This window comes from Amyelois transitella, chromosome 17 (genome assembly GCF_032362555.1).
Source record: "Amyelois transitella isolate CPQ chromosome 17, ilAmyTran1.1, whole genome shotgun sequence".
Lineage (NCBI taxonomy): Eukaryota > Metazoa > Arthropoda > Insecta > Lepidoptera > Pyralidae > Amyelois > Amyelois transitella.
The window spans coordinates 9100338-9120445 of record NC_083520.1 but is presented as its reverse complement, the minus strand read 5'-3'; the positions used below and the strand labels follow the sequence as shown (position 1 = coordinate 9120445).

General features: G+C 34.2%; 2 protein-coding genes across 5 annotated transcripts in view; one reads left to right on the top strand and one right to left on the bottom strand.

Moving 5' to 3' along the window:
• Nucleotides 1-11939, bottom strand: part of LOC106138829 (uncharacterized) — a 55911-nt gene extending 43972 nt beyond the window's left edge. Inside the window, exon 1 of one of the 3 annotated variants that reach the window (XM_060948945.1) lies at nucleotides 11168-11939. In XM_060948945.1, coding sequence (XP_060804928.1) covers nucleotides 11168-11408 — 241 coding nt within the window. In that variant the 5' untranslated portion in view covers nucleotides 11409-11939. The remainder of the gene's footprint in view (nucleotides 1-11167) is intronic. The other 2 variants (XM_060948946.1, XM_060948944.1) reach the window with 2 other exon arrangements.
• An 861-nt stretch (nucleotides 11940-12800) lies between these two features.
• LOC132902713 (uncharacterized) lies at nucleotides 12801-17177 on the top strand. 2 transcript variants are annotated; one of them, XM_060948847.1, is made up of 2 exons: nucleotides 12801-12843; nucleotides 13773-17177. In XM_060948847.1, exons 1-2 carry the CDS (start codon nucleotides 12803-12805, stop codon nucleotides 16393-16395), a joined length of 2664 nt encoding a protein of 887 aa, XP_060804830.1. In that variant the 5' UTR covers nucleotides 12801-12802; the 3' UTR covers nucleotides 16396-17177. The 2 variants fall into 2 exon arrangements, with proteins under 2 accessions (XP_060804830.1, XP_060804831.1); XM_060948848.1 differs by having other exon boundaries at nucleotides 12804-13068.
• The last annotated feature ends 2931 nt before the right edge of the window (nucleotides 17178-20108 follow it).

Genomic DNA, 20108 nt, shown 5'->3' with positions numbered 1-20108 from the left:
TGATTTATAATATTAATTGGAAATAAATCACATTAAAGTTCTCAATATTGTAGAATAGGACCATACTCATCATCTTATTGCCGTAAGAAGCGACTAAGCGCGAAAAGAAAAATACTTCCACCTAGTGCAACAACTTTAAATTATGCTTTTGGTTTAATATGAAACTATAAAAGATAGGTTTTTTTTGTAATTGTTTTATTAGCTGAACGTGGTCTCTCAGTCTTTGCGAGACAGTGGGCTGTTTCTACCCCGTAAGCGATAAAGACGTGATGATATATATATGTATGAGATTATTACATAGGAATGCTCGAAGTCAAAAAAATTAGCACAGATACAGAACTTAACAACTTGCATCATTCAGACAATCCTTATAAAAATCAAATTAATGACATTCTTTTGCGTGAGACCAACAAACCATAAATTTACCATTACCATTACATGCACTATGACAACAAAGAGAAAAGTAAAGACAGTACTATCAACTCTAACACACAATTCAGTGAAATCATCGAGCCATTTTTTACCGCACCTACAAACATAAAAAAAGAAGTCTTGAGACATATAATTGCGATGCAAGACAGAAAAGATGACTTTTCACATTGTATTATACAAAGAGCGGAGTTGTAAAGCGGAACAGGAACAATGGTGTAACATAAAAAGTGAGCCAAATGAGTGCTCAGTCTACAGTTTTTTTGCGTTGCAGTTTTTCAGCTTGTACCTAGATTTTGACGCCATGGCGATATTTTTCAGTGAAGACAATAAGTTGGTGAATTTCATGTAAATATATCGTGTTGAAAACTTTAAAAATTATATCATACTGTTGTTATTCCCGGTTGCGTTCTAAAATCTCTGGAGATAGGACACCGTCACCACGATCTTGCATTGGGTTAATCGGGTATTTACACGAAGCGACTACCGGACCGTCTGCCCTGCGCAACATGTGAAAGGGAACCTAACGCATATTCACATCCAGCCAGTAACCCGTATGTGCAGATTTACCCACAATATTTTTCCACGCCATAAGCTCACAGCTCTTAAGCTGTTTACATTATTATCAATTAAATTAATGTAACTCCGAAAAGGGACATTTCACAGAAAAATCGTTTATCATTTTTTTTTATTCTGTTGAGCCTCAACTTTTCCTGCCCTTACTGTTTTTTATACTGTCTTTTGCTACATCGCACAGCCAGTTACACGCGGGCAACATATTAAATTAGTTAGCAATTTTTCACTATGGCAGGCGTGACCGTATACCTACCTGTGCCACCGACCGATTAGACACACCATTTTTCTGAATAAAAGATTATATATATGTATATATATAATATATATATGCCATGCATAGAAAAAAAAATGTTTAATGTCATAAATACGTACACGTTAAACCGAGGAAGACTAACATGTCTTCATGAAAACAGAATAAATGAATCACCATTTTAATCAATACAAAAACTACATCTATTTTGACTCAACTGTGATATTTTACTAGACTAGCAAAATGTAGGGTCTGAATGAAAATGTATACTTGGCCCAAAAAAAAACAAAGGTTGCACGAAATCTTTTCTGAAACTCACGTGAATTTTCTGGGGTGACATTGACAAAATAAGTTTATATCAGCTGTCAAAAGTGTTGAATTTCTCAAAGTCACCTTTACGACACAAAGGTTCCGTGGCAACACACAAATGAATTGAATATATCAATTATTCAAAAGCCCTGACTTTCTGTAGGCACAAGAGAATCAGTGACGTCATGTTAAGTCTAACAAATTAACCGTTTTAATTAAAGGTCGTGTTTTTATAAAGGAAACAATTTTTGAAGTAACTTTTTGAAATAGAAACATTAAATAAAGTTACTCAAAAAAGATTGAAGATTCAAAATTTATTTAGTTTTCTTTTATAATCACGCTGTATGCTCACATTGATGGTAATCATGCGATTCAAACTTGATCGCAATAAAGTGTAACAGGTGAACAAATTTAAATGCAAGCGAAGCAAAAGAAAATAATCCTAACACTCTATTAATGCATTGAAAATATGAGACTTGCTATTTCGCATTACATACTCTACAGAACATTGCCGTAGGTCGAAAAGAAACGCACAAAATAAAAATTATACAGATGTATATTACTTTTCATATACGCTGTGGAAGTGTTAACGGAACATTTACTGAACTTTGTAGGTGTGTCTATATAAATTAAATACACATATTTAGTACTATTTCAGTAAGTGAAAATCTAGTTAGGTATAAAGTTGTTCCATTTCTTATCATCAACAATTAATTTCTATGTCACACTTTTCGCCTTTCCTGTAAAATTTCTAAGAGATAAATTTCCACCATATTTGATCGCTTTACCCGCAAGGTTAATGATGTGTAAGTGCAACAAACTCTCATGCACTGCTAGGCTATCGAACTCCTCTAGGTCACCCTATCAAACTTCGTTTTAACGCTAGCGGCTCAGTTATGACACCTTGCCTATTTTCCACATAAGGCACCTAATGTACCTATATTTATATTGTTAAGAATATAAAAGTGTCCTTGGCGGAATCAAATGTATTTTTTTATCCACGAAGGGAATCTGCCTGGTGCTGCTTTTTATTAAGGCGTGAAATGAGATAGCGATGGTTTTTCGCGCGATAAAATCAACTTCGCGCGTGCTATCCTACGGGGGCTGGTGGAAAAGGTAAAGTGGCATTCAGACAGGTGTAAAGGGATTATATCGAAGCTGAATCATTTTCAGAAAATAAATTATAGGTATTGACATAAAATTACGCAAACCTCCCGGTGAGGTGGGAAGGCTATTCCAAAAAAATACAAATTGTTTTTAATAAATATATATTATACGATGTTTTAAAAATTAAACATTTCACTTCTGCATTTTATATATTTTATGATGCAAAGCAAGCGATAAAAAGAAACAATTACCTAAGCAACGCATTACTTAACTGTTGCTAACCGGCTGCAGTGCAAGAACCCATCGAAATCCAATTACAAAGGAGCGCTTTGACGATGACACGTCAAAAAACTGGCCAAGGGTATGTCGGGCCAATGTTAATAATTACAAGAAAACTGTTTACTTATAATTTCCAAATCTTATGTACGCGTCCGTCCTTAATTTGTAAGTTCTCATTATAAGTGAATTTGTAGATTCTTTCATGAGAATAAAATTTCTTTAACCATAAAACTGACTGTCTGAACCCAAATTGTTGGGTCTAGAGATGGCATGGTTCCTCTATGCTTGACTTATAGGCTTTATAAATCGATATAATTTCCTCAAAACATTAGGAGTACACAATTACAAGAAAGAATAGGAGGAAATGAGAAACATGAGAAATGTTTTACACGGTACTACATATATTTAGATATTTTTCACTGAATCAGTAGCAATACGTATCAATTCAAATTATATATATATATATAATTTGAATATATATATATATATATGTGTATATATATATATATATATATATATATATATATGTTATGGGGAAAACAAACGAAAACTCGATTTATCCTAATGAGTAATTGTATACGACATAGGGTATTTCTTATTCTTACATTTTTTTTGTGTGAATTCTTACAGAATTGCATTTATTTTTAACGAAAATCAATTGGCTCTATATTGATTTGCTTAGCAAATTACTTCTACTAACAAATTAAAATAAATGTTTTGCTATATATAATTATTACAAAATAATAATAAAAAAATCTTTAGTCAAAAATGTCACAAACCTTGTAGTGTGATATTGCCGAAATCGAAAATATTGTTTTTAGAATTAATGTCATGTCAGATTGCAAATAGTACTAAATAAAATTGTACTAAAGTAATTGATGATAAACTTACATTCTTCAAGCTTCTATAAAAATATATAAAAAGAAATTGCGTATAATTTCGATTTTTAACATCATTAACATTGTGAGTAGTTTTTGTGTCACAACCGCAGTACCTTACGCTCATTTGAAGAAAGCGTTAACTCGTTTGATTGCAAACCAAAATATTAAGGTTCTTCACATCGTTAGCGACGGCCCTAGCAGTCAGTACAAAAACAAGAACAATATCTATCTTTTCACACAACACCTTGTCCGTTTATTAAATATTTCTGCAGCAACGTGGAATTTTACTGAAACAACACACGGAAAAGGCCCTGCAGTCGCTATTGGTGCGGGTGTGAAAAGAGTAGCTAATAACTATGTCCTCAAAGGTAATGATATACCAGACTTTCAAACTTTTGTTCAGTTATCAAAACGAATTGCAAATTTTTGGTATATGAAGTCAGTGAGCAAGATATTAAGGTTGAATATCTGCTTAGTAACTCTGTTAAGATTTTAAGTATTCCAGGCACTAATAATATGCATCAGTAAATATGGAGCACTGAAGAACCTACTATACTCAATATTAGGGAGCTTTCTTGTGCAGACTGTGAAATAAAGGATACATGTCCTCACTATCCTCGTTCAAGGCGTCCGATTGTACGGTTAACATCTGCACGTGACAGGCTCACAGCACAAATAATGCTGATCCAATTCAACCTGAACTTGGTAATAATTCTGCTGAGGATAATAAACATAATTTCAAAGAAGGGACGTGGGTGTTAGCCAAAAATACACATTTGGTATACTATAATATACGTCTACATCGCAAGACCACATAAAAATGAAAACTTTTTTTAGTTTTCTGGGACTGATTTAAGAAATACCCATTATGAATGAACCTTTGTGTGGATAAAATCAATACTTTAACGATGGTGCATGTACGAAATGAAAACTTCCTTTTATTATTCTGTAAATCCTCACTTATAATAAAGATAAAAGATTTGTATGTCTGTAACGAAAAAACTCAAAACTATTGGCAGATATTGAATAGACATTCAGAAGTAATGCCTTTGTTACTTTTTAATATGATAAAGAGGTGATTGCATCTATGTAGGTAGGTACCGAAACATTTTTTCTGAAACAAATAGGTAATATCATTTTCTTTTTACGATCAACTCAAAATAAAACGAGATACTCAAAATCAGAAAAACATGAGTAGGAATACTCCTCGATATAATAATACAATGAATAAAATTACTGAAGGTAAATAAAATTTACAGTGGAATGAGTAAACACGAACGCAAAGGGCCCAAAGTCGAGATTAGATTTTAATTAAGTTACAAAATCATAATATTTCGCTCCTGTGGGATGTGGATTATTAATCTGTGCCATTTCGTGTGCTGACGAATAATATTAACTTAATTTCAACCATTCATTGCCGTAATTAGAATCCACCAATTCTATCTCCGATAGACAATTTCTTTGGGGAATTTATTTCTCTTTAACGCAAAAAGAGGAGTACCTATTAGAAATTAGTTTTAGGCAAGTAAGAGGTAAGTAATTATTAAGTTTGTACTTAGTTGTCCTAATAGATAAAGCTAAGATGAAAATGAAAAAAATTATAAAACAATAAATTCATTGCACATTTCCCTTCTTTTAATAACAATATAAGCATTTTAATGCAAAAACTAATGAAATAAAAATGCACGCGAACTAACGGTGCTCTTTGATTTAACTGCGTTCAGTCTGTCAATTATTTGCCATAGTGCTTTTGTCTTTTTTTTATTTGATGAAATATGTGTTCGCGTATGGTATAACTCTCCCTACACATTAGTTATAGAAAAATGTTTGAGAGAAAACAGTTTTTTTGTGGATACTTTATATCATTTTTTATGGCATTCATACATTGCATGTGCAATGTTCATGCACTAATTCTAAGTTCTTTTGTGCTTTTGGTCTTTTGAAAATTTTAGGTAGTAGGTATGCGTGAATAAATTTTAGTTTATTCACGCATACCTCAAATTTCGCAAAATTTCCGCAGTCAACAAAGATACTCCTCCTAGGCCCATGCGCTTGCTAAAAGTTAATTAAGAGAGTCGCTGAGAGGCTCAGTTATGTAAATCAGGCATTGTTGCTATGCGCGGTAGAGTCGTAAGTTAATTTCACTACATCTCAGCGACCTTGGCGCGGGCGCGCCGCTCTCGGGCGAAAATATTACGCTCATATTTGAAATTAGAACCCCGAATTTGGAATTAACTAAAATATTGCACCTGCGTTTGCTTGAAGTTGCAGAGATTGCTCCCACAACTATAGAATAGAACCACTCTTGACCTGCCCAGCCACCGGATGTCTTATGAGTCGCTTGAAAACGTACGAATTTCTAAACTAGCTTGCAATCCTAATATCCTAGTGCAACCATAATGCATGATTGAACGAGGATCAGTTTGCCCCTAACTGAGTCACAGAGGTCAGACTAGTCACTTCGTTCCGCGTAATAACCTGACTTACCCACGTCTGGATGATGAGAAAGTGGTGCTATACACTTCTGTTTCTACTGGATGGATCTTTAAAAAAATCAAGATAACTTCGCACGTGCATATAGTAAGGTTGGACTAAACCAATATATGACAAGATCTTTTCAAATGAAATAAAATTTTAAAAAGCGATGCTGTTTTTTTAGTTTAGTACTTCAAGATTATTTTTTAATTTCAGATATTGTGAACTTTCCAATTTTCATACGTAACCCGTTCCTCGCAATCATTCGTCGAAACTTACGAATAAAACCCCCTTAGCAACAAAAAGTATCCATCATAGCATGACTACACGGCAACACCGCTATTTGTACAATACGCGTGACAAGTACAGCCGACGGTAAAAGTCTTTGTACAACTACATTTAATTTTGAACCGTACTGCATTTGAATAAAATCAGGTTTGATCATCACCTTGTCTGCATTCGAAACAATTGACGTTGAAAACTTTTTTTTTATTTAACTTGCCAGTTTATGGCATTGTTAATAATGCAGATTTTTTATTGTACTGCAACGCCCGCTGTGTGAATAAAAACTTTTTGTACAATTGCAGTTCAATGACCCTTAGAAATTTTTATTTATGTAAAAAAATATGTTTTAGAATAATTTCCTTTGTTATTTTTAACCAGACATTCACCTCGTTTCTGGCAGTGATAAATGATTTTTACAACAATGCATGCAGGCGAAATATAAAAGAACATTAAAAAAATAGTAGATATATGTATTGTCCTTAACTTTCCAAAAACAGTAAAGAACTCATATAGCTTATTCTTTTTTTAACTTTAAAGACTAGGGATTCTATTTCTGTGTAGAATTTGTGAAAACAATGTGAAAGCCAAAATTAGATATATAAAGTGAGATATATATTTTTGTTACGTTTACTGAACCAATTTTAAAATATAGCAGCTATACATAGGTTAGGTTAGAATTCCTTTTTTTTGTTTTGGCACAAACAGTCAAATACAAACAATTGTTACAATAGTTCTAATAATTGCCACTGAACACTACATACAGAAATAGCCTTTCTTTTTCATATTAAAATAAAAAAGCATTATTTACAATTTTGAAATAAACTGTTTGGTAATTAAAAAAAAAAAACTGCAAATTATTATTATATGTAGTGATTATGAGATTGCTGCATTCATTAAATGAAATGCTATTTGCATTTCATTTAATGAATGCAGCAATCTCATCATTAGATGAGTGACCACAAAATTAGTTTCAGCTTAAAGGCTAGTGCACACTAGGTTTTTTTGCGGCGACTAGATGCAGTCAGCAAGATGCACAGATTTCGAGGTCACACAACCTCAGCGTAAGAAGGCCGACTTGGCCTAATCTGTCACTGGCATTGTAGAAATCGACGAAAATATTTGATGTTTGTCAGCGTATCGTCTACACCAGACAAGTGTAATAGCTTAAAAGAAATGGCTTATTGGGGCTATATGACAGAGGTGGTCAGAGAAAACTGTCTTAAACAACTCAAAGCCCATGTTTAGCTGGATGGATTAATAATCGAATTGACTTTATGCTACTGCACTTACTGAACTGAATTACATATCTAGTTCTTTATTTGCAAAATGTTGCGCTTAAAGTATATCAATTTAAACTGAAAACCCCACAAACGGTAAATTTTGCTGGCTCAAAATGTAATACACACAAACACCTAATAAACATTACTTTGCATTGTTACATATTGGGATAAAGATTTGATTCAATCTAAACAGCAACAGATTGCGTAGTGTGCATGGGCCCTTACAAGACCGTTTCGCAAGTACTTAACAGGACATGATTTTTAATAAATCTTTTTTTTTGCAATATATTTTACCCTAATGCGCAAAGAGTGTTGTTTTGCAAGCAAGTATGTAAAATGTCACTTTTTTAATCTTTCCACACTACTAATGCCCAAGTGAAAAACTTTTGCAGGCAAAAAAAAAAGAGAATTTTATATAAAAGTTTGTTTATCCTGCTGGATTATACACGGCTATAACTTATTATTATTAGAACTATTGTAACTATTTTTGGTATTTGACTAATTGTGTCACAATGAAAACAAAAAAGAAATGGCCTAAAATAATGATATTTACTTATCTTATCTAACTCATTAAAGAAATAAAGACCCAGGGCACAGCTAGCATAAATTATCTTGAGATTCCTCAGACAATTCACATAACAATAAATTGTGACAATACATAAAAATGCTATCAAGCTGATAGGACATTATACATATGTTATTCCTATTTTACTTATGTACTTAGTTGGGTGAATGACCTTATAAGACTGCCAAATTTGTTATCCCCAGAAATTAATACAGCACAAAGTAATTGTTTATGAACATATTTGAGTATTTCTTGATTGAAACAGAAAGTTTAGTGTCAAAATGTTGTTTAGGCACATGAGAATAGAAGCTGATCTCTTTAATATTGGAATTTTATAAGGTGACTAAGGGAAGTACTTTCATCTTGTATAACAATTACATATGATTCAGATGTATAAGATTATATTCTGGTTATCTGCTGTTTATCCTAATTTTATCTGTGTCTAAAAAAGGACATGGTTTACCTGTGACCACAGTTCAAAGAATCAATGAGATCTGTCACTTGTAAACATAAGCTATTTAAAGTTTAATATGAGCATCTAACAAACATCCATTCTACCCTGAACCTTATTGAAGCACTTTGCCATACTGTTTTAAGTTCATCTTATATTGGTTATCTTAATCTGAATTATCTTTGCTTTAACTTGGTACTATTCATAAAATCCTACTACTATTATAAAGGCGAAAGTTTGTATGGATGTATGGATGTTTGTTACTCTTTCACGCAAAAACTACTGAACCGATTACCATGAAATTTGGTATGTAGGTAGCTGAAGACCCAGAATAACACATAGGCTACTTTTTATCCCAGAGTTCCCGCGGGATTGATAGGGATTCCATGCGGACGAAGTCGCGGGCGGCTTCTAGTCATACATATAATCATGTCTGTAGCCATTACAGGGTAGACAGAGGCAAGTCCTTGAGAATGTGCCTGTGCCAAGGATGTTACTGTATAATTATACCTAGTATCATTGAACTGAATTTTTTTTTCTCATGATGCTTATAAGCAGCCAATCATTCTCTAATTATCATTTTATGGGTTTGGTATTGATCTAGTGACACTGTCAATCATTTTTTAATATAAAGAATTTTAACTTACAGGTCCATTTGCTAATACAATAGTTCAAAGTATAGCATATTCATATATAGGGAGATACAAGACTGTAAGAATTAGTATTAGGATTGTTGGCAAATATAATTAAAATATATACAAAAGATAAAAAGATCAAACATCTCTGCGCGTATATGTTTTTTATGAACAATTTGCAACATTATAAAGCAAATTTTTATTGATAAAAATTAAATGTGGTTGACATATATTTATCGCTGTCTAATAGACATGGATGGACCCAATCCGGAGTCATGGCAAAGGGTGTATCCTGTGCACATCTCCAGAGAAGGGAAGATGTAACCACCAGGAGTGTAAAAGATACGGAATATAAAGCAATTATGATACAAATCTTTGAAATTTAAATAGCGTATGATGATATTAATAAGAACTCAGTACTTTGAAAAAAAGAAAAAGCTACTCAGTTGTAGCTAGTTGATGGTGACATTTTTAAAACAGTTTAAAAATGTATAATTATTCAGATAAATCTCATAAAAATGCTACCTAGCTTCCAAATACTTCCCACCATATCACAATTTTCAACAAAACATATTCCCAACTGTCAGCTCTGAGATTTAAAACTTCAGGATTCGCTATAGACATGCATTCAATTAATTTACTTTACATCCTGTGTTGTGAAATAACATAGTCAAGATTTTACAGTCACACACTATGTAATATATTTTCCATGTAAGTATATTTATTTATTGAAATAAACTTGGACTACAATTTTATGTAATGTGTACCTTATTTTTATTAAAAATAAATCCATTGATTATTTCACCTACATATTGTCAAAGTAACAATAACCTTGATAAATCTGCTTGTTTAGCACCAAACATTCATTGTTTCTCCGCACATGACAAACAAAAGCCAAATGTTACCAACGAATGGTAAGGAAATACTGAATGCAATTTTTCAGTAGAATGCAAGTTTGAAGCTTGATTCAATATTGGAATCTAAATATCATTGAAAAATTGATAGATAATAGAATTTATTAAGTGTATGCAACCATATAGGTACTTTGATATCAGTTAGTTGTGTGAGCTAACACTTGTAAGCAGAGTATGTGTAGTTATAGGTTATGTGCTGTTGCTATGCAAGATTTCTAAAACACTGAACAATTGTAACACCAATATTGTGTTAGTTTCACATATTATGATTGATTATATGTGAAAACGTAACATTAATCAAGTTGTAGTTAATCAATTAACTCATAATTAACACTTCTTTCTTAAGACCTTGTACACCTAGTAAGAGTTGTCAGATAGTCTAATTGCACTGAATGTTAAAGCCATTGATATCTACTATCAACTTTTCAAAATTATGTATTTGAAGATTTATAACAGAAAACTATTCCTATTTCTATAAATTTCAGTTTTGTAATTTTTAGGTTATAAATTGAATGCCCTTGACAAACTAAAAGGATGGTCAAAGCAGGTTGTCACACTCATTCCAAGGTAACTTGGATGTGATGGAGAGGTACCTAGTGGCCAAAGGACATAATGATGCTTCAAGGACTTCTTTATCAGGTTTTATGAAGGAAAAACTCACCCATCGACATCGATTTCGAACCGTATCACTAAACACCCACAGAAACAACACAGAAACACGAAAAGGATACAGGCTAAGTCCAGGTTAAATCCGTCCTTGATATATCGTATCCGTTGCCGGCTGACCATATTCTTGATTGGGTTGGTCATCTTGATGTTGGATATGGAGTTGGCCATGGCTGGCAGATGATCAATGTGCCGCGGCAGCAATTCAGCCGCCGCAGTGCCCTTAGCGGGCCTGCCCGCGCTCGGCACCGACCTTTTCTCGGGTGCCTTCCGCTCGCGGCGCCGACAACTCACGCAAATACCCATAAAATAACCTCCGCCGCGCAGAACGTGCCCCGCTCATCGGGCCGGTGGCGAAGCGCGAGCGGCCTAACACCGGAGGCCGCGGCCGTCCCTTCAGCTTGTACCCATACCGAGCCTGCACCACCGCACGCCAAGCCCAGGCTTCCGAGCTCAGCTCCTAGCACGTCGGCACCGCACAGCCAGACCGAAAGCACCGAACACCAGATTCACTATAGCATAGCTACACACCCGGCAGTGGACGCGCACAGTTTCGCTTCACGAGAAAAGGAAAATTATATCGCACGAATGGCGCCCATCCTTGCGTTTGCACTAGACTAGAACACGACCGAAACCGAAGCGAAGAGAAACAGTTGCACAAGAAAAGAAAAATGGTTATGATGGCCGAAAGTATAATTCTTGCATCTCATTCACTCTTACGCTATCCTTCAACAACTGACAGAGATAAAACACAACCTTAATTTCTACAGTGGCTAGCTAGCTCTCTTTGTTCATTGACGTTACTAATTTTCGTCACTAGGTGGCGCAGTCGGATCCACTTGTCAAAGTTACAAAGCGCGAATTTTGAATATAGTCGAAAAAAAATTATGTGACAACGAATATTTACCTATTCAATCAAAGAAAATATTAAAAAATCATTTGTTTATTTCATGAATTACATTTATCATAAAATAGTAAAAGAAAAAAAATTCAAAACGGGCTTACTTTTAAAAAAATGTAGCGGAAGTGCGTTTCTGACAAATTCATTTTAATACCGCATGGAGGCGTTGTGTACACACGTTATGACAGCGCGGTAAAATTTGATTTCTCTGCGAGGTACAAACAATTTGTAGGTTGTACCTTATTACTTATCATCATTGTTCATTGTGTATGATATATGATAATCTCTCAGATAAGTATATTGACTTAGTTACTACCTAAATTTATAGACAGAAATGCATTTTATGACTAACTATGTAGCCAACATGTTCTACATTAGTTTCATAAAAATTCAGTCTTTAGTTTTGGCTTGATTAAGTTGTAACAAATAAACTTACGATCTTTTGCATTTAATTATATCTAAATTACATGTATGTACAATTTATTGAGCTATAGAACTACAAAAATCATATCTACAATGAACTTTAAACATTCCTTAGCAGTGTGAAAAACTAAAATATTAACGGGGCAAGATAAGTGTATGAGAAATGCAAAGATTGCCGGCTGGCAAGACAGCGAGTCTTCTGAAACCCAATAATCATAATGCACACCATTCTTATCACTTATCAAAAGGTGTAGTCCGCCATTGATAAATATGTAGTGCAGACATATGGACTGATAAGACAACTTAGCAACAGATAGGTTTGCTTGTTTTGTGTTATCCGTATTATTTCTTACAGGCTTGTATGATTTACCGTAAAATGTGGCAACATTACCAAACCCGTGGCAAGATTTCCATATTGTAGGTATTTTACTTATAGTTGCCTATCTTAAAAAATTGCAATTAAATAAACGGAGTTTAAATAGTAGTATTTTTTCAATAGCGTAGGGAAACATTTTTTATAATTTTCTTACTGGCAACACTGACGATTATTTCAATATGGCTGTTCATTGTCAAGGCGTGGGAAAGCGTCGTCCAACAATTTTTGTCAAATTGTGTCTTCAGAACGTAGAATAATTGTAAGAGGTGAGTATTATTTTGATATTGCATGTAGGAAATGGTCGGGATTGCATCTGATTAATTGTTTAATCGCTACTTTTCTTTTTCATTGAAATATCGGTAGAGGTAATGTTGTTTGAGGTTAGGTAAAGTTGACACCGACTGCTTTGTGGTAACTTTACCTACAGCTAGGGTTGGCATAAATTAGGTATTTCATGTACCTATGTATGCGTGCTTTGTTTGATACGTGTGAATGTTTTGTTTTTATATAGGTATGTGTATAACATGAATATCCTGCGCTACTAACGCATAAAAGTGCTTGAATAACTTCGATTATTTTCATGAGGAGCTCGGTGGCCCGACGGGAGTGCGCATTCGCAAATTAAGCGACACCGGGCGTGGTCTGCACATGGGTGGGTGCCCACAAGTGGCATACAAATTTCTTGAGTTCCTCCGAGCTTCGGAAGGCTCGTATAAGCCATTGGTCCCGGCTGTCATTATTGTATTAGGCAGCCTAAAAAATCTGATACCAGTGTTGGCCACTAACACACCCAAAAAACAAAACAAAACAATGATGGAAAACTATTAGTACAAAGTAATTTTAAATGAAAAAATGCTCTTATTATGTGTATTTTTATTTATTTTTTGTTTCTTGACCTCAGGCTTTTCGGGGATTTTGTGAATGCTTTATGCTTATGTGTGCTTATCTGGTAAGTATCTTTTTGTTTCAGAATGCCCCCCAAAAAAAGAGACAGAAAAAAGCTTGGGGCTAGGCCCTATAAAAATTACACCGATGAGATGATGGCCTTGGCTATTGAGATGGTAGAAACAAAAAGAATGACTTCTTACGAAGCCGAAAAAACCTTTAGCATACCAAGAAGAACTATTGAAAAAAAAGTAAAAAAGAAACATTCCGACAAACCAGGGCCACCCTTCAAGTTATCGCCAGAAGAAGAACTGAACTTTGTGAAAGTTCTTATTGTGGCCTCAGATTACGGAGCTCCGCTGACGCAACTTGATCTCCGAATTCTGGTCCATGAATACTTAAAGAAAAATAATAGGAGCGATATTTTTCATGATAAAATGCCCGGTGAATGGTGGGTAAAAAATTTTATTGAGCGCTACCGCGACAAACTAAGTCTGAGAGCAGTGCAGAACATCAAAAGGGCCAGAGCAGAAAAAACTCTGTCAGAATTTCAGCAGTTTTTCAATAATATAAAGTCTGTATTGGAAAACGTGCCTCCGACGCACATTGTGAATTATGATGAGACAAATTTCTCCGACGACCCCGGCTCTGCTAAATGTATTTTTCGTCGTGGTACTAAATATCCGGAACGCGTAATGAACAGTTCTAAGGGCTGTATATCAGTCATGTTTGCAGGTACAGCCAACGGATCAGTGATGCCTCCATACGTTGTATATAAAGCGGAGAGCTTGTGGTGTCAATGGGTCGAAGGAGGACCTGAAAATGCGCGGTTTAATCGAACCAAAAGTGGTTGGTTCGATTCAACAACGTTTCTTGACTGGTTTAACACCATAATTGTGCCTTGGGCACGAAAACTAGAAGGTCCAAAGGTCGTGATTGGCGATAACCTTTCCAGCCACATCAATTCGGAAGTCATAGAATTGTGTGAAAAATATAATATTCGATTTGTCCTTCTGCCACCAAATTCGACTCATCTGACTCAACCGCTGGATGTAGCGTTCTTTGGCCCCTTGAAAAAGGTTTGGCGAAAAATTTTAACTACTTACAAGATAGAAAATCCGAAGCAAGCAGGGCTTAATAAGTCTCATTTTCCACCTCTACTTGCAAAGGTGATGGATGAAGTTAACATGACAAAGAAAGAAAATGTTGTGAGTGGATTTAGAGCGACAGGTATTGTTCCATTCAATCCTCAACAAGTGTATAAGAAAATTCCCGAATGTCTTCCAGATGAGACCATTTTTTCTGTGGATCAAACATTACTTGATTATTTGAAAGAAAACAGAAAACCAAATGAAATAAAAAGAGGGAGAAACAAAAAGTTAAATGTCCAGCCAGGAAAATCAATCACTACATCAGAGCTTAATCAAGTTGAAACGGACAACAAAAAACAAAAGAAAAATAGATTAGAAAAAGAAGCAAAAACTAAAGAAGACTTAGACCTAATAGTATCTGAAGAAGGATATATACCTGATGCTAGAATGACACGTAAAACCCAGATAAAATCCAAAGAAAAAACACTTGATACAAAAATTGATGAGTTCAGTGGGAAACTATCGGCTATCCAAGTAAAAATTTGTGGAAATTTAAGCGGAGATGATATTTCACATGATGAACATTCAATTGAATTAGACGAAGCAACTATAGACCAAATTAAGCGACGAAAGCGCTCTTTAAAAGAAAAAAACTTACAAAATACAAAACCGGCAAAAAAATGCAAGCACATTGGGTCGACCACCACAGAAGATTCAGAATATAGTGTTCACAGTGAAATAGAAATATATGACTTAGAAGATTTAGATGATGAGACTGATTATGATGTAAAAAAAAGAATAGACATAATTGAATGCAGAATATTTGATGAAATTGCAAAAATAGAATACATGGAAAACAATAATGACACAGATAAATATCAAATAAAGCAGAATAAAATTGAGACAGATCTAGAAAAACAAAATAATGATGAAGAAGATCAAATAAACACAGAAAAAGAGACAGCAAACTTAGAGGATAAACAAGAGAAACAAGATAACACAGAAAATGAAACTGCGGAAGAAGAACAAAAAGACACAAAAAAGAAAAAAGAAATGACAGGCAATGATTACACAGAGAAAGAAACAGAGAGTGAAACTAAGAAAGAAAAAGAGAAGAATGCAAAAAATTTTAATGATCCCACAGAGAAACAGAAAGAAATAGAAAATGGCTTTGAGACAGGACAACAGAAATATACAAAAAAGAAAATCACACAAAATGATACTGAGACTAAGAATTATATAAATAAAAATGAATTTTTAAAGACAAAAGTGGGTGAATCAGAAGAGAAAAAGATAAAAGTACAGAAAAAGATCGAGAATGATGGAGTTAGCTGGGCTGAAGGAGACACAATCTTAGCAAGATATTATTCACGAAAATGGAAGTATTTCGTCGGCATAATCAAGCATGTTAATAGACATGAAAAAAAATATTCAGTTTCGTACTATAAAATAACACGCATGAAGGATGGTATTCTGTTTGTTATGCCTAAAAAAGCGGATGAAGATAATTATCTGCCAGAAGATTCTATAGTAAAATCTGTTCAATTATTACAAATATCAGAATATCCTGAAAAATATGTTCTTATGAACGAGGAAGATAATATTTATTTTGATTAAATTTTAATTGGTTTTGTCCTCTGTAAGTCGTGCCATTTAATCTTCGAACCCTATAGTTTTTAAGATTAATTTTTTTAAGGCCATTTGTCACAATTTTGAATTTTATGTTGAAGTTAATTTTTCAGAAAGTCTTTATTAATTTATAAGTAAAAGAGATTAAGACTGTTTTACTATTAATTTTTGTACTTAAGAAGTACAAAAATGTGCAATTTTTATATTCACTTTTAATTTAACAATAAAGAAACAAAAGTATTTTTGTTGTTTTTCATTTACATACGTATTGCTTTCCCCTTTTTCAAAATAATAATCTTATGTATCTAATATATCTAATTATATTGCAGAAAAAAATGTTTACTTGTTCCCGTTTTTTGACAGCCCTATGAGTCAAATCATATTTGTATGTAAACTGCAATGAATCCTTTGGCAACTTTACCTGTTGATAGTGTTACCACTTTTTAACATATTTTTCTTCTTTTCTGGTTTAGTTTAAATAACTCGGCCGAATTTATTGTCATCTTTGCCTAGGGAATTATTTTGTACGCAATAATAACGGAATACAATGCATAGGTAAAGTTACCAAAAATGTGTCAATTTTACCCACGTTCTTAATTTACGGCTACAGCTTAAATTAGTTAGTTTTGTGTAATATAAACAGCAAAAAACGTCAGACAAAGGCATAATAAGTGTTTAGAAAAAGTTTCATATCTTTGCGTCTAATAGACAAAAAAGTACATAGATTTCTTTCTAAAAATATGGTAATGTTGCCACATTTTACGGTACATTGTTTTATTTACATAAGTGGCGTGTAGAATGATCGATGCAGTATTGTACGTAACCTACTTAATATATTAGGTACCTACCACTTCATTAATCGGATTTTTTTTCTCGAGCTATAGAAAGCGGAGCCTCCATCTCGTTTCCCTCTTTTGTCCTCTCTTACGTCAACGGAAAACATTTTCATTTTATTTCTTAAGAGAAATAAAATGAAAATGTGTTCGGGAACCACGCCGCTTATTTAAGAATAAGCGGCGTGGTTCCCGGCACCAATAGAAAAAGAAGAGGACCACTTCCCATGGATGTCGTAAAAGTCGACTAAGACACAGGTTAAACTTGGGATTCTTCTTTTAGACAATGGGCTAGCAACCTGTCAGGATTTTGAATCTCAATTCTATCGTGAAGCCTAACATCTGAACGTGGCCTACCAGTCTTTCAAGGCTGCTGGCTCTATCTGCCCAACAAGGGATATAGACGTGATTTGAACGAATGAATGAATCTTCGTTCTTCTCTGGCGATTGCACTAAAAGCCAGGAAAACATTTTTTCTTCTTTTTATTCATAGCTCTTATTACATTTTACAACAAATTTTTAATTCATATCACGACGTTATACCTTTAAGGGATTTAGGGTAGACAGAGCCAATAGTCATTAGACACAAGACCACAAGGTCTCGTTTAACTGGTTGGCCTCATGGTGGAATTGAGATACGGATTGTGACAGGCCATCGTGTAAAGAAGAGGTAATATAATCGTAAAGTAGTGCCCCTGTTCTAAATTTCTCCTTAGTCTACGTTTTAGTTGTATTTTTTTTTAATAAAAAGTTTGTAATATCTTTATTGCATAGAAATTTACACAGTAACAAGAAAATAGTACAAAGTGTTAAAATTAAACAAATCATTAGCGATGGCGGACTTCTCCCATAAAGAGATCTCTTCCAGTCAACCTATCCAAAGTCCTTGATCAACTTTCTCTGAATCTGAACGGGAAGAGATTTAGCTGGCACGGCATGTTTTTCTTCGTTACCAAACCTAGTATCCAAATATAATTTGAAGTGTTATCAAAAAAGTAGGTAGGTCTTTCTAACATGCTTACATATAATCACATCTTTATCAAATAGCTGAACGTGGCCATTCAGTCTTTTCAAGACTGTTGGCTCTGTCTACCCTGCAAGGGATATAGACGTGACCATATGTATGTGTACATCTTTATCCTATACGGGGTGGACAGAGCTCAACTGTTGTGAAAAGTGAAAGGCCACGTTTACGGCTTAATGATGAAATTGATATTTATTTCAAATGGTGACAGATTGCGAGCTTTATGCCTTTCTTTGAGAATTTATATAAGTCTTAACGTAATCTAAACAAGGAAGTAACTAAATAGATTGGTGAAAGTACTTATTTACGGTTTCATATTCTTACAGTTACGTATTATATTTGATCACTATTCTAAAACTGTGCACCCCACGCTGTGTTCCAAATGAACAACCGCATTTAGTGGAAATTATAGGAAACATAAACATCGTGATAATACAGCTTTTTTAATTAATTCCTGCTTAGGAGTAGATTGCATTCGGACTGAATATCGTGGCGCAAGGCATAAGCGTAGCGGACACCAATCACGCGACGCTTTCAGTTAAAAAACAGCGAAAAGTCTAAATCGCGGAAGCAAAGTTTTCACGGATATAGGTAGGTATGCTATCCGAGCCGCGGTTCCCCAGGATTAACACCTAGCCTGGCGGAAGATCTTCCCTTTAGTGGCGGTCGAGCCGAATCATCGCTCCTATTACAGGATGATAACTTTTAAGAATATATTTTGTCGTATTCTTCGCTGTCTCGGAACATTTTGAAAAGATAAACCTACATAGTAAGTAGAAGAAAAAGTACCGTACAATTTAACAAAATCAATAGGTTCAATCTCCTTGGGTGTAGCTAAGAAAGCATGAGACATTTTTTCGCATTCCTGATTTTTACGGCTAAGCAACAAGCAGGGTTATGCAAACAATTTGCTGATTTGCTATGCTTAAAATTTTACTTACGTAATATACCGCTTGCCTCTTATTCCTTATCGCCCTAAACCTACTTACAGATACGAAAGCGTTGTCAAATTAACAAGCTCGTTATTATAAATAGCCAAGTTCACATAAATTAATTGTTTCACATAATTGTACCCCTAATTTTAGGGACCCGTTGTTTGTGAATTATGTCTGATATTATAAACCGAGGGGTAAATGCTATATTTAACTTTTATTTTCGGGGTTTAGTTATCATAATCGTCTAAGCGATTGCTGAATAGTTTTTAGCATGTTATGTTTTATTTACGTATTTAAGCATACATTGACTGACAGAAATAACAATGCACAGTCCAAATCGCTCAGTTAAGGTTTGAAATTTTTTTATAGAAGATTTCGCAGGGAAGAAAATTAACGAGATTCTTTTTGGTTCTCTATTTCTCTATAGTCATAATCATATCAGCCGTAGGACGTCCACTGTTGAACATAGGCTTCCTTCAATGATTTCCACCTCGCTCTTTGACGCTTTTTGTTATAATTCATAGAAAGAACAGGTTTAGAAAAAAAAAAAGATTTGACAGATTGTTATACTGGAGCGGTATAGGGGCGTCTTGTTTTTTTTTATTGATGGTCTAGGAATGTGTTGTATATTATTTATAGTTTTTCCATATATTCTTTATAAAATACCTGCATTATATGTATACAGCGCCATGAAGCCGTAGTGACACACTGCTTTGTAGATTCTAGTCTTAAAAATATGTGGCGATGGCAACTACTTACTTCGTGGACAACATGCCACTTTATTTACAAACTATGTTTCTTTCCTTTTTTGTCTTTATCCCTAACGCGGTCGACAGAGTCAAATGGCACAAAAATGATGGCTGAAAATTCAGAGTTGTAGCAGATTGCTAACCTATCACCAATAACATT